The sequence below is a fragment of the Bombina bombina genome, chromosome 4 (genome assembly GCF_027579735.1).
Source record: "Bombina bombina isolate aBomBom1 chromosome 4, aBomBom1.pri, whole genome shotgun sequence".
Taxonomy (NCBI): domain Eukaryota; kingdom Metazoa; phylum Chordata; class Amphibia; order Anura; family Bombinatoridae; genus Bombina; species Bombina bombina.
In genome coordinates, this window is record NC_069502.1 from 997,743,054 (window position 1) to 997,757,604 (window position 14,551).

General features: G+C 38.9%; 1 protein-coding gene across 5 annotated transcripts in view; it reads left to right on the plus strand.

Moving 5' to 3' along the window:
* The window catches only part of EHBP1 (EH domain binding protein 1), a 1,033,533-nt gene that overhangs the window by 199,146 nt on the left and 819,836 nt on the right, over positions 1 to 14,551 (plus strand). For all 5 annotated transcript variants that reach the window (XM_053712059.1, XM_053712060.1, XM_053712061.1 and 2 more), the window contains exon 4: positions 9,016 to 9,111. In XM_053712059.1, coding sequence (XP_053568034.1) covers positions 9,016 to 9,111 — 96 coding nt within the window. The remainder of the gene's footprint in view (positions 1 to 9,015; positions 9,112 to 14,551) is intronic.

Consider the following 14,551-nt stretch of genomic DNA (forward strand, 5'->3'; position numbering starts at 1 on the left):
ACAGTTTTACGGACTTATTCTTTGTGTCCCAATCCTTAGAATTCTCTTGAGAAATCGTTACATTCTTTGGATGTGGTAAGAGCTTTGAAATACTATGTGGAGGCTACTAAGGATTTCAGGAAGACTTCTAGTCTATTTGTTCTGTTTTCTGGTTCTAGGAAAGGTCAGAAAGCCTCTGCCATTTCTTTGGCATCTTGGTTAAAGCTTTTCATTCACAAGGCTTATTTTGGAGGCGGGACAGTCTCTGCCTCAGAGAATTACAGCTCATTCTACTAGATCAGTCACCACTTTGTGGGCTTTTAATAAAGAAGCTTCAGTTGATTAGATTTGCAAAGCAGCAACTTGGTGGTCTTTGCATACATTTACTAAATTTTACCATTTTGATGTATTTGCTTCTTCTGAAGCAGTCTTTGGTAGAAAGGTTCTTCAGGCCGCTGTCTCAGTTTGATTCTTCTGCTTATAAGAACTTATTTTGTGGATTTTATTTCTCAGCGGAAATAGCCGTTTTTATTTTATCCCTCCCTTTCTAGTGACTCTTCTGTGGACTTCCACATCTTGGGTATTTTATCCCATACGTTACTAGCTCATGGACTCTTGCCATTTACATGAAAGAAAACATAATTAATGTAAGAATTTACCTGATAAATTAATTTCATAATGGCAAGAGTCCATGAAGCCCACCCTGCTTTTAGTAGTTATATTTTTTTGTATAAAAGCACAATATTATTTTCCAGGTCCCCTTTTTTTTTTTTTTTTTTTTTTTGTATGCTTTTTTTACTCCTTTTCTCCAACATAGGTGTGTCCGGTCCACGGCGTCATCCTTACTTGTGGGATATTCTCTTCCCCAACAGGAAATGGCAAAGAGCCCAGCAAAGCTGGTCACATGATCCCTCCTAGGCTCCGCCTACCCCAGTCATTCTCTTTGCCGTTGTACAGGCAACATCTCCACGGAGATGGCTTAGAGTTTTTTAGTGTTTAACTGTAGTTTTTATTATTCAATCAAGAGTTTGTTATTTTAAAATAGTGCTGGTATGTACTATTTACTCAGAAACAGAAAAGAGATGAAGATTTCTGTTTGTATGAGGAAAATGATTTTAGCACCGTAACTAAAATCCATGGCTGTTCCACACAGGACTGTTGAGAGCAATTAACTTCAGTTGGGGGAACAGTGTGCAGTCTCTTACTGCTTGAGGTATGACACATTCTAACAAGACGATGTAATGCTGGAAGCTGTCATTTTCCCTATGGGATCCGGTAAGCCATTTTTATTAAGATAGTAAATAAGGGCTTCACAAGGGCTTATTAAGACTGTAGACTTTTTCTGGGCTAAATCGATTCATTATTAACACATATTTAGCCTTGAGGAATCATTTATTCTGGGTATTTTGATATGATTATATCGGCAGGCACTGTTTTTGACACCTTATTCTTTAGGGGCTTTCCCTAATCATAGTCAGAGCCTCATTTTCGCGCCGGTATGGCGCACTTGTTTTTGAGGACAGCATGGCATGCAGCTGCATGTGTGTGGAGCTCTGATACATAGAAAAGTCTTTCTGAAGGCATCATTTGGTATCGTATTCCCCTTTGGGCTTGGTTGGGTCTCAGCAAAGCAGATTCCAGGGACTGTAAAGGGGTTAAATATAAAAACGGCTCCGGTTCCGTTATTTTAAGGGTTAAAGCTTCCAAATTTGGTGTGCAATACTTTTAAGGCTTTAAGACACTGTGGTGAAATTTTGGTGAATTTTGAACAATTCCTTCATACTTTTTCGCAATTGCAGTAATAAAGTGTGTTTAGTTTAAAATTTAAAGTGACAGTAACGGTTTTATTTTAAAACGTTTTTTGTGCTTTGTTATCAAGTTTATGCCTGTTTAACATGTCTGAACTACCAGATAGATTGTGTTCTGACTGTTCTTTAACTATATGTATTTTATGTCATAAAATTTTTTAGTAAAAATGATGCCCAAGATGATTCCTCAAGTGAGGGGAGTAAGCATGGTACTGCATCATCCCCTACTTCGTCTACACCAGTCTTGCCCATACAGGAGGCCCCTAGTACATCTAGTGCGCCAATACTCCTTACTATGCAACATTTAACGGCTGTAATGGATAATTCTATCAAAAACATTTTAGCCAATATGCCCACTTATCAGCGAAAGCGCGACTGCTCTGTTTTAGAACATTCTGTAGAGCATGAGAACGCTGATGATATGGTTTCTGAAGGGCCCCTACACCAGTCTGAGGGGGCCAGGGAGGTTTTGTCTGAGGGAGAAATTTCAGATTCAGGAAACATTTCTCAACAAGCTGAACCTGATGTGATTAATTTTAAATTTAAGTTGGAACATCTCCGCGCTCTGCTTAAGGAGGTGTTATCCAATTTGGATGATTGTGATTATCTGGTCATTCCAGAACCACTATGTAAAATGGAAAAGTTCTTAGAGGCCCCGGGGCCCCCCGAAGCTTTTCCTATATCCAAGCGGGTGGCGTACATTGTTAGTAAAGAATGGGACAGGCCCGGTATACCTTTAGTACCTCCCCCCATATTTATAAAATTGTTTTCCTATAGTCGACCCCAGAAAGGACTGATGGCAGACAGTCCCCAAGGTCGAGGGGGCGGTTTCTACTCTACACAAGCGCGCCACTATACCCATAGAAGATAGTTGTGCTTTCCAAGATCCTATGGATAAAAAATTAGAAGGTCTGCTAAAGATGTTTGTTCAGCAAGGTTCCCTTCTACAACCAATTGCATGCATTGTCCCTGTCACTGCAGCCGCGTGTTTCTAGTTTGATGAGCTAGGAAAGGCGATTATTAGTAATTCTTCTTCTTATGAGGAGATTATGGACAGAATTCGTGCTCTTAAATTGGCTAATTCTTTCACCCTAGACGCCACCTTGCAATTGGCTAGGTTAGCGGCGAAAAAATTCTGGGTTTGCTATTGTGGCGCAGAGCGCTTTGGTTAAAATCTTGGGCAGCGGATGCGTCTTCCAAGAACAAATTGCTTGACATTCCTTTCAAGGGGAAAACACTCTTTGGCCCTGACTTGAAAGAGATTATCTCTGATATCACTGGGGGCAAGGGCCACGCCCTTCCTCAGGATAGGTCTTTTCAAGACCAAAAATAAACCTAAGTTTCGTCCCTTTCGCAGAAACGGATCAGCCCCAAGGGCTACGTCCTCTAAGCAGGAAGGTAATACTTCTCAAGCCAATCCAGCCTGGAGACCTATGCAAGGCTGGAACAAAGGAAAGCAGGCCAGGAAACCTGCCACTGCTACCAAGACAGCATGAAATGCGGGCCCCCGATCCGGGACCGGATCTGGTGGGGGGCAGACTCTCTCTCTTCGCTCAGGCTGGGGCAAGAGATGTTCTGGATCCTTGGGCGCTAGAAATAGTCTCCCAAGGTTATTCTCTGGAGTTCAAGGGGCTTCCTCCAAGGGGGAGGTTCCACAGGTCTCAGTTGTCTTCAGACCACATAAGAAGACAGGCATTCTTACATTGGGTAGAAGACCTGCTAAAAATGGGAGTGATTCATCCTGTTCCATTAGGAGAACAAGGGATGGGGTTCTACTCCAATCTGTTCATAGTTCCCAAAAAAGAGGGAACGTTCAGACCAATCTTAGATCTCAAGATCTTGAACAAGTTTCTCAAGGTTCCATCGTTCAAGATGGAAACCATTCGAACACTTCTTCCTTCCATCCAGGAAGGTCAATTCATGACCAAGGTGGATTTCAAGGATGCGTATCTACATATTCCTATCCACAAGGAACATCATCGGTTCCTAAGGTTTGCATTCCTGGACAAGCATTTCCAGTTCGTGGCGTTTTCTTTCGGATTAGCCACTGCTCCTAGGATTTTCTCATAGGTACTAGGGTCCCTTCTGGCGGTGCTAAGACCAAGGGGCATTGCTGTAGTACCTTACTTGGACGACATTCTGATTCGAGCGTCGTCCCTTCCTCAAGTAAAGGCTCACACGGACATTGTCCTGGCCTTTCTCAGATCTCACGGATGGAAAGTGAACGTGGAAAAGAGTTCTCTATCTCCGTCAACGAGGGTTCCCTTCTTGGGAACTATAATAGACTCCTTAGAAATGAGGATTTTTCTGACAGAAGCCAGAAAAACAAAACTTCTAGACTCTTGTCGGATACTTCATTCCGTTCCTCTTCCTTCCATAGCGCAGTGCATGGAAGTGATAGGTTTGATGGTAGCGGCAATGGACATAGTTCCTTTTGTGCGCATTCATCTAAGACCATTACAACTGTTCATGCTCAGTCAGTGGAATGGGGACTATTCAGACTTGTCTCCGAAGATACAAGTAAATCAGAGGACCAGAGACTCATTCCGTTGGTGGCTGTCCCTGGACAACCTGTCACAAGGGATGGCCTTCCGCAGACCAGAGTGGGTCATTGTCACGACCGACGCCAGTCTGATGGGCTGGGGCGCGGTCTGGGGATCCCTGAAAGCTCAGGGTCTTTGGTCTCGGGTAGAATCTCTTCTACCGATAAATATTCTGGAACTGAGAGCGATATTCAATGCTCTCAAAGCTTGGCCTCAGCTAGCGAGGGCCAAGTTCATACATCAACCATCAGGGGGGAACAAGGAGTTCCCTAGCGATGGAAGAAGTGACCAAAATCATTCTATTGGCGGAGTCTCACTCCTGCCACCTGTCTGCTATCCACATCCCAGGAGTGGAAAATTGGGAAGCGGATTTTCTGAGTCGTCAGACATTGCATCCGGGGGAGTGGGAACTCCATCCGGAAATCTTTGCCCAAGTCACTCAACCGTGGGGCATTCCAGACATGGATCTGATGGCCTCTCGTCAGAACTTCAGAGTTCCTTACTACGGGTACAGATCCAGGGATCCCAAGGCGGCTCTAGTGGATGCACTAGTAGCACCTTGGACCTTCAAACTAGCTTATGTGTTCCCGCCGTTTCCTCTCATCCCCAGGCTGGTAGCCAGGATCAATCAGGAGAGGGCGTCAGTGATTTTGATAGCTCCTGCGTGGCCACGCAGGACTTGGTATGCAGATCTGGTGAATATGTCATCGGCTCCACCATGGAAGCTACCTTTGAGACGAGACCTTCTTGTTCTAGGTCCGTTCGACCCACTCCAGCTGACTGCTTGGAGATTGAACGCTTGATCTTATCAAAGCGAGGGTTCTCAGATTCTGTTATTAATACTCTTGTTCAGGCCTGAAAGCCTGTAACCAGAAAAATTACCACATAATTTGGTATATCTGTTGGTGTGAATCTGCAGGATTCCCTTGGGACAAGGTTAAGATTCCTAAGAGTCTATCCTTCCTTCGAGAAGGATTGGAAAAAGGATTATCTGCAAGTTCCTTGATGGGACAGATTTCTGCCTTGTCTGTGTTACTTCACAAAAAGCTGGCAGCTGTGCCAGATGTTCTAGCCTTTGTTCAGGCTCTGGTTAGAATCAAGCCTGTTTACAAAATTTTGACTCCTCCTTGGAGTCTCAACCTAGTTCTTTCAGTTCTTCAGGGGGTTCCGTTTGAACCCTTACATTCCGTTGATATTAAGTTATTATCTTGGAAAGTTTTGTTTTTGGTTGCAATTTCTTCTGCTAGAAGAGTTTCAGAATTATCTGCTCTGCAGTGTTCTTCTCCTTATCTGGAGTTCCATGCAGATAAGGTGGTTTTGCGTACTAAACCTGGTTTTCTTCCAAAAGTTGTTTCTAACAAAAACATTAACCAGGAGATAGTTGTGCCTTCTTTGTGTCCTAATCCAGTTTCAAAGAAGGAACGTTTGTTGCACAACTTGGATGTAGTTCGTGCTCTCAAATTTTACTTAGCAGCTACTAAGGATTTCAGACAAACTTTGTCTTTGTTTGTTGTTTATTCTGGTAAACGGAGAGGTCAAAAAGCAACTTCTACCTCTCTCTCCTTCTGGATTAAAAGCATTATCCGATTGGCTTATGAGACTGCCGGACGGCAGCCTCCTGAAAGAATCACAGCTCACTCCACTAGGGCTGTGGCTTCCACATGGGCCTTCAAGAACGAGGCTTCTGTTGATCAGATATGTAAGGCAGCGACTTGGTCTTCACTGCACACTTTTTCTAAATTTTACAAATTTGATACTTTTGCTTCTTCTGAGGCTATTTTTGGGAGAAAGGTTTTGCAAGCCGTGGTGCCTTCCATTTAGGTGACCTGATTTGCTCCCTCCCTTCATCCGTGTCCTAAAGCTTTGGTATTGGTTCCCACAAGTAAGGATGACGCCGTGGACCGGACACACCTATGTTGGAGAAAACAGAATTTATGTTTACCTGATAAATTACTTTCTCCAACGGTGTGTCCGGTCCACGGCCCGCCCTGGTTTTTTTAATCAGGTCTGATAATTTATTTTCTTTAACTACAGTCACCACGGTAACATATGGTTTCTCCTATGCAAATATTCCTCCTTAACGTCGGTCGAATGACTGGGGTAGGCGGAGCCTAGGAGGGATCATGTGACCAGCTTTGCTGGGCTCTTTGCCATTTCCTGTTGGGGAAGAGAATATCCCACAAGTAAGGATGACGCCGTGGACCGGACACACCGTTGGAGAAAGTAATTTATCAGGTAAACATAAATTCTGTTTTTACACCTCACTACTTGGCTATATGTTAAACTAAAGTATATGTGTGGTGGGAGGTGTATTTATAGGCATTTTGAGGTTTGGGAAACTTTGCCCCCTCCTGGTAGGAATGTATATCCCATACGTCACTAGCTCATGGACTCTTGCCATTATGAAAGAAATTAATTTATCAGGTAAGTTCTTACATAAATTATGTTTTATATGTGTTTAGGTATTTACAGACATAAATACACATATAAATACATATGTATACATATATAGGCATATATAAATATATGTGCATTGGAGCCTTTTAACAAGTAAATGAAAACATGTTAAAGCATATTTATGCAATATTCGTTTTTAATTAAGTGTTATACTGTGTATTTACTGTAATGTTCTTCACATAGGGGAATATATTCTAAGTATTTATAAATTGATACTCCTATATTTATTTATTTATATCTATCTATCTATCTATCTATCTATATATATATATATATATATATATATATATATATATGTGTGTGTGTGTGTATTTATGAATAAATAGAACATATTCTGCTATGTTCTAACCCATGTTGGGTTAGCACACTTGAGAAAATGTGATCGGGTTTGCAAAGAGAAGGGTGTTAATTCCCCCCCCCCCCCACACACACACTTTTCTTGCTCCATTGACTTCTATGGGGAAATAGGTTAATGCGATTGGGATATTCTAACTTCAGATTTTTGTGCGCATTGGGTTAGCTCTCAAGTGAAAATTTTTTACTTTACTTCAAGCACAGTTCATGATAAATAGCGCTCCACTCTATAATCTAGTTCTTAATGATTATCTGATTATTGTACTGACCATGTGGCTAAAATTGTATCCAATGTTAAGCTAAAATTAGCTAATATTTGGATAATGTGTGCTTTGGATAGCTTAAAAAGACATGATACACAAATGTTGAAGCACTTAAGAGTGATTCAGCATAGCTGTAAAAAGCTGACTAGAAAATATCACCTGAACATCTCTATGTAAAAAAGAAAGATATTTTACCTTAAATTTCCTAAGTATTCACACTCCACTGTAAATAGACTTTAAGCAGCCAGTCAGGATGCTTGTCACAGGACTTGCTAGGGAGAATGCATCTGGCATGTGCAAGCAGAGTCATGTTATTTTCCTATTTAGTTTAACTAAACTAAGTTCTATGATATCTCATGAGCAAAGGCAAAAAATTACCTCTGCACTGCTAAATGGTCCATTTGGGAATTATGTTTAGATCTTTTTGTGATGTTGGCAGTGAAACAACTTCTTTATGCTGGTATATTTTTTGTACTCAAAGTTTTGAGCTTTTTCCGTCATTGGCCTCTGTTATTAGGCTATTCAGCTTGCAATAGAAACTAAAATCTACATTACACAGTGGCATGTTCATCCATTGCGTTACATTGGGTAAAATGGGGTTGATCATAATCCTCTAGAAAAGTTTTTATCTAATGATTTTTAACAGAAAATTGCAATTACAGTCTATGGATAAATCATTTGATACATTTTTCTGAAGGATTGTGATCAACCCCTAAATATTTTAACTTAAGTTTATACCTAAATATCCTTGCTTATTCTGGGACAAACACAAATGACATATACTAAAACCTGTTCTAAGCCTTTATTGATCTTTCATCTGTTCTGAAAGTTGTTTTTTCTTTTTTTGGCATGTGATATAAAAACCAGCCTCAAAGGAATCTCCCTATCAGATTGTATAACTGAGTGTAATGTTATATCTCTCTTAATGGAAAAATACCTTGTATGACAGTACAAAGTAAGCCAATCTCTGCTGAATTGTACTTTTCAGAGTGACAGCCCTTTCAAGCCCTTAAAGGAACACCACAGTAGAAAATCATAATCAATAAATCCGTTATACAAAGACAATGCAAAAACACTTAGTTTGAATTTGAAATGAGTAGTTGATTTTTTTTTCTGACACAATTAAATTTGATTTTCCTTCCCATTGCATCACATGACAGCCATTAGCCAATCACAAAATGCATATACATATATGTTCTGTGAATTATTGCATGTGCTGAGTGGGAGCTGGTGCCTCAGAAAGTGTGCTTAGAAAACGATTTTGCACATTTAGATAATGCAAGTTCATTGGAATGTTTTTTAAAAATGTGCACTCTATCTGAATCGTAAAAGTTTAATTTTAACTTTAGTGTTCCGTTAATGGGGCATGCAAAGCTTAGCCTGAAAATAATATGCAGATTCTGTAATTTAGCTGAAAGAATTGGTTCATTCCAATTACAAATTTAGAGCCTAAGAATGTCGCTCTAGTGTTATTTTTTTTTGTTATATTCCTTAAATGCTGCTGTTTACTCATTTCATATTTAGTTTGTTTTGATTGCATAGTTCTAAAGTCATTGCTTTTCATAAGTACATCATTACCTTTCTAATCTTATTTCTGTATTTCTTCTATAGGCTCATAGTTGGCAGCCCGGAATTAAAAATCCTTATCGTGGGGTCGTGGTGTGGCCTGTTCCTGAAAATGTTGAAATCACTGTGACCCTCTTCAAAGTAAGTGTGTCATAAGAATGCATTGTAAAATGTTCTCCACTTTTAATGTGTTCACAATTAACTAAGTTACTTACAAGACCTGCCCTGGTCTAGGAGACACAACAGCCCAGCCACAAAGTGGTATGGGACTGTCAAGTGCTGAAGCATGTAGTGTGTATCTGTATCAAATCTGTAAGTTAACGCGCGTCAGGTTAGCGCAAACTCAGAGCTCTGGTTAACTGTTTCACAAAAAAAGTATCACAAAACACATCAAAAATACATTTAAAAGTACACTTACACTATCAAATAACAAATATTCATGTGTGTGTGTGTGTGTGTGTATATATGTATGTGTGTAGTCTTGCAGTCAAGTAGATGAAAACATGTAAAAGCATATTTATGCAATATTCATTTTTATGAAGTGTTTAAGTGTGTATTTACTGTAAATATTTCACATTACAATGTTCTGCACATAGCAGGATATGTTGTATTTATAGATATTCTTCTACACATCTGTATGTATGTGTGTGTATATGTGTGTGTGTGTATATATATATATATATATATATATATATATATATATATATATATATATATATATATATATATATAAAAAATGGTATTTTGATAATAAATAAAAAATACAGGCAGTTCCCGGGTTACAGACATCCGGCTTAAGTACAACTCGTACTTACAAACGGAGAAAATAGAGCTTTATCGCCAATCCTTCTTTCCAGGATAACTCAAAATCCAATTGTCACAAGGACAGAAAGTGATGTTAAATTTTTCTGAACAGGGGCACAAATAGCAAAACAAACTTTTCCCTATGCTATCCAAAACTAAAAAATGTTTGGCTAGAGTTTCACCTAAAAAAAGTACCTGTTCCAACTTACATACAAATTCAACTTAAGAACAAACCTACAGAACCTTTCTTGTTTGTAACCTGGGGGCTGTATATATATATATATATATATATATATATATATATATATATATATATATATATATATATATATATATAAAGAAGTATATATAAGAAATGACACTTTGCTACAATGTCAAGTAGTTAGTGTACAGCCTTTATACCAGTGTGAATTTGCTGTTCCCTCAAAATAACTCAACACACAGCCATTAATGTCTAAACCGTTGGCAACAAAAGTGAGTACACCCCTAAGTGGAAATGTCCAAATTGGGCTCAAAGTGTCAATATTTTGTGTGGTCACCCGTGGACTCGCCAAGATATGGTGAGTCCACGGGTTCATCAATTTACTGTTGGGAATACCACTCCTGGCCTGCAGGAGGAGGCAAAGAGCACCACAGCAAAAGCTGTTACGTATCACCTCCCTACCCATAACTCTCAGTCATTCTCTTTGCCCTTGGTGCAAGGAGGAGGTGAAGTTTTAGTGTCTGGTGATTTTCACTTCAATCAAGATTTTATTATTTTGAAAGCCAGAGTATATTTGCTCTAATCTTTCCCTTAAACATTGGGTATAGCTGTGCTCCATGTCAGTCTCTTCAGTAGGGCAATGGTGGCTTTAGAGCAGTTGGGAACTTGTGGAGTGGACTTCACTGCGTTTTCCTAACATTTTGCTGCCCTGATAGAAAGCCAGAGTAGGTTTACTCTGTTCTTTCTTGTTTCTACAGGTCCCTGTAAGGAGTGGCATCCTACCATACTGTGAAGACTATCTCCCTGTCAGATAGTCTAAAATGCAGGTAAGTGCCTAATGTCTTCTGGGGTGTATAGGAGGCTGGCACTACATGATTAATAATAAAGGATAAACATGTTTTTTATTATTCCTGCACACATAAAGGGACAAACATCCTGAAGACAGGGTTATTACAGAGGCAGGCACTATGCATAGTGACAGACGATAATTTAACTCCGGTTTTGCAGGGGTTTATTTTATTTGTTGGCATAATTCAGAAACTTTATTTGAGAAACAAATGTGTGTTTTTTAAAGATTTACATCGCGTATTGTGTTTTCTCCTCAGTAACGCTTTGAAAAAGCGTCACAGGATGCGGCTCCATTTTCCTAGCCTTCTCTTCCGGTACGCTTTTTTCTGTCAGAGGCGAAGCAGCTTCAAACCGGCATCTTTTCCTCTGTTCAGATGACCGTTTTTCTGAAGGGCAGGTAGGCACCTCAGTAAAAGAGTTTTGAGGTGTAGAGGGGCATATTTACACATATACATCGTTATTTAAATTTTTGTCAGTTTGATCACAAAAGTATTAATTCAAACATACTTGAAAACTGTCTTGTGGGGTATCGATAGCCTTTTCTTGACTATATTTAAAACAAATATCCTTGCAGAACAGTTTCTTTGTTTTTTATCGTCTCTTAAAGGGACAGTACACAATTTTTTTTCACTTTCTGCAATGATTTTTTGTAGTGGAATGGTTTTCTGCAGATAATTATGAAATTAAATGTTTAAATTAGGCAGTTACACTAAAGCACCAGTTCAATTGCCATGTGATTATTAACTGAGAATAAAGACGTTTAAAGTTTTTGAATATATTGCAGCAGTTTAAAATTGCATTGCAAATTAGCTGCAGAGAAAAATAAATACATTTTTAAAGCTTTTAAAATGTCTCTTGAATAATTTTTTTGCTTTGCTCTTGGTCTAACATCATAGGGGTATTGCTCACAAGAACGTCTTACGTTTAGGAGTCACATCTTTGCAGACTGGGAAAGGATTGGGGGGTTGAAAAAAACCTTTAGACAGTCATCAATGCGCTGCTCCATATTTGACTGTTCTCTTCAAACAGCACTTCTCTCTGGCTGCACTGTGTTAAAGGGACAGTCAAGTCCAAAAAAAACTTTCATGTTTTAAATAGGGCATGCAATTTTAAACAACTTCCCAATTTACTTTTATCACCAATTTTGCTTTGTTCTCTTGGTATTCTTAGTTGAAAGCTAAAACTAGGAGGTTCATATGCTAATTTATTAGACCTTGAAGACTGCCTCTAATCTGAATACATTTTGACCACTAGAGGGCATTAGTTCACATGTTTCATATAGATAACATTGAGCTCAGGCACGTAAAGTGACCTAGGACTGAGCACTGATTGGCTAAACTGCATGTCTGTCAAAAGAACTGAAATAAGGGGGCAGTCAGCAGAAGCTTAGATAAAAGATAATTACAGAGGTAAAACGTGTATTATTATAACTGTGTTAGTTATGCAAAACTGGGGAATGGGTAATAAAGGGATTATCTTTCTTTTTAAACAACAAAAAATCTGGTGTTGACTGTCCCTTTAAGTAAAATATCTACAGATCAGCCAGAGCACAATGTGAAGAGAACGGCCTTGGTGTGGAGTAGCGCTGCAAAATTAAAGTGCTAACAGTTCCTGCATATGTGCTGCATTTTCTGCGATGACATCTCAGATCACGGCATGTTCTGCTTTGGGGATTATAAGTGCTGAAAACTTCATATAGAAATGATGATGTAAACAAAGTGTAGATTAGCCTTAGAATATATAGTAATATATGGATGGATTTTACATATGTATTAGTTGTTTAACTACTTAAGAAATAAGTATAGTGTTTTAGTTTCTACAAAGTATTGGGTGGCACCATGTAGTCTCTAGGTTTTAAAGCCTGCCTTTTATCTTACCTTCTCTGCTGAGGTAGATGGTTATAAATCGGTTTCTAGAGTACCGAAAATCAAAGTGTTTTATATCACTTTTTAATTTAGCTATTATATGAATCTCTACATCACTCTATTTTTGTTCACAAATTAAATTTTATGCTTTTTTTTTTTTTAATTTACCGTCTAAGGCAGTACTATACTTTTTCCACATCAGTGTGTGTGGGAACCTTATATATACAGACTTAATTGTTCTTGTTTCTTAAATGTTATCTTTTTTATTTGATAATGTAAAAAGACTAATCATATAGTCCTATACAATCTCAAGGTATCAAACCAATTTCACACTTAAACAAAAGAAATATATGGATTAAACTTGGGGATCAAACCCATATCAGAAGAGGAATTAAAGGTCACACACAACAAATAAACCCACAGTTTCCTGGCCAATAACAGATCATGTCAGTGAGGGATAAACAAATTAAAAAGTCCAGGAAATAACTACATGTTTATGTTTATATTGTCCTTCCATTTAGGCACTGACTGACGTGCTGAAGTCCAAGTAATAGAATATATAACATTAGACAAATTTATTTTGTTGTTTGTAGTTGTTGTTTGCAAGCTATTAATGAATGTCATGTATGTTAATGTCAAAAACTGTAAAAGGATGGGACGGCCATGTTGTAACCTAGGTTACCCTCTCTGTTTAGGCCAATTAGGGAGAGCTATAAATGAGTCACTAAAGTGTGCAATATAGCAGCGTTAATTCTGCAGTCTGCACTTCCACAACCTAAAAGAATTGGAAGGCCACAATTGTGAAGGTACATAAAGGTGTAAAAATTAAATGCTCTAATGTGTAAGGCCATTTGATTATTGTTCTATTACTTACATATAACTGAGTGTTAAACACATAGGCCTAGATTTGGAGTTTGGCGTTAGCCGTGAAAACCAGCGTTAGAGGCTCCTAACGCTGGTTTTAGGCTACCGCCGGTATTTGGAGTCACTCAAAATAGGGTCTAACGCTCACTTTTCAGCCGCGACTTTTCCATACCGCAGATCCCCTTACGTAAATTGCGTATCCTATCTTTTTAATGGGATCTTTCTAACTCCGGTATTTAGATTCGTGTCTGAAGTGAGCGTTAGATATCTAACGACAAAACTCCAGCCGCAGGAAAAAAGTCAGTAGTTAAGAGCTTTCTGGGCTAACGCCGGTTTATAAAGCTCTTAACTACTGTACTCTAAAGTACACTAACACCCATAAACTACCTATGTACCCCTAAACCGAGGTCCCCCCACATCGCCAACACTCGAATAAAATTTTTTAACCCCTAATCTGCCGACCGCCACCTACGTTATCCTTATGTACCCCTAATCTGCTGCCCCTAACACCGCCGACCCCTGTATTATATTTATTAACCCCTAACCTGCCCCCCACAACGTCGCCTCCACCTACCTACACTTATTAACCCCTAATCTGCCGACCGCAAAGCGCCACCACCTACGTTATCCTTATGTACCCCTAATCTGCTGCCCCTAACACCGCCGACCCCTATATTATATTTATTAACCCCTAATCTGCCCCCCTCAACGTCGCCTCCACCTGCCTACACTTATTAACCCCTAATCTGCCGACTGGAGTTCACCGCTATTCTAATAAATGTATTAACCCCTAAAGCTAAGTCTAACCCTAACACTAACACCCCCCTAAGTTAAATATAATTTACATCTAACGAAATTAATTATCCTATTAAATAAATTATTCCTATTTAAAGCTAAATACTTACCTGTAAAATAAATCCTAATATAGCTACAATATAAATTATAATTATATTATAGCTATTTTAGGATTAATATTTATTTTACAGGTAACTTTGTA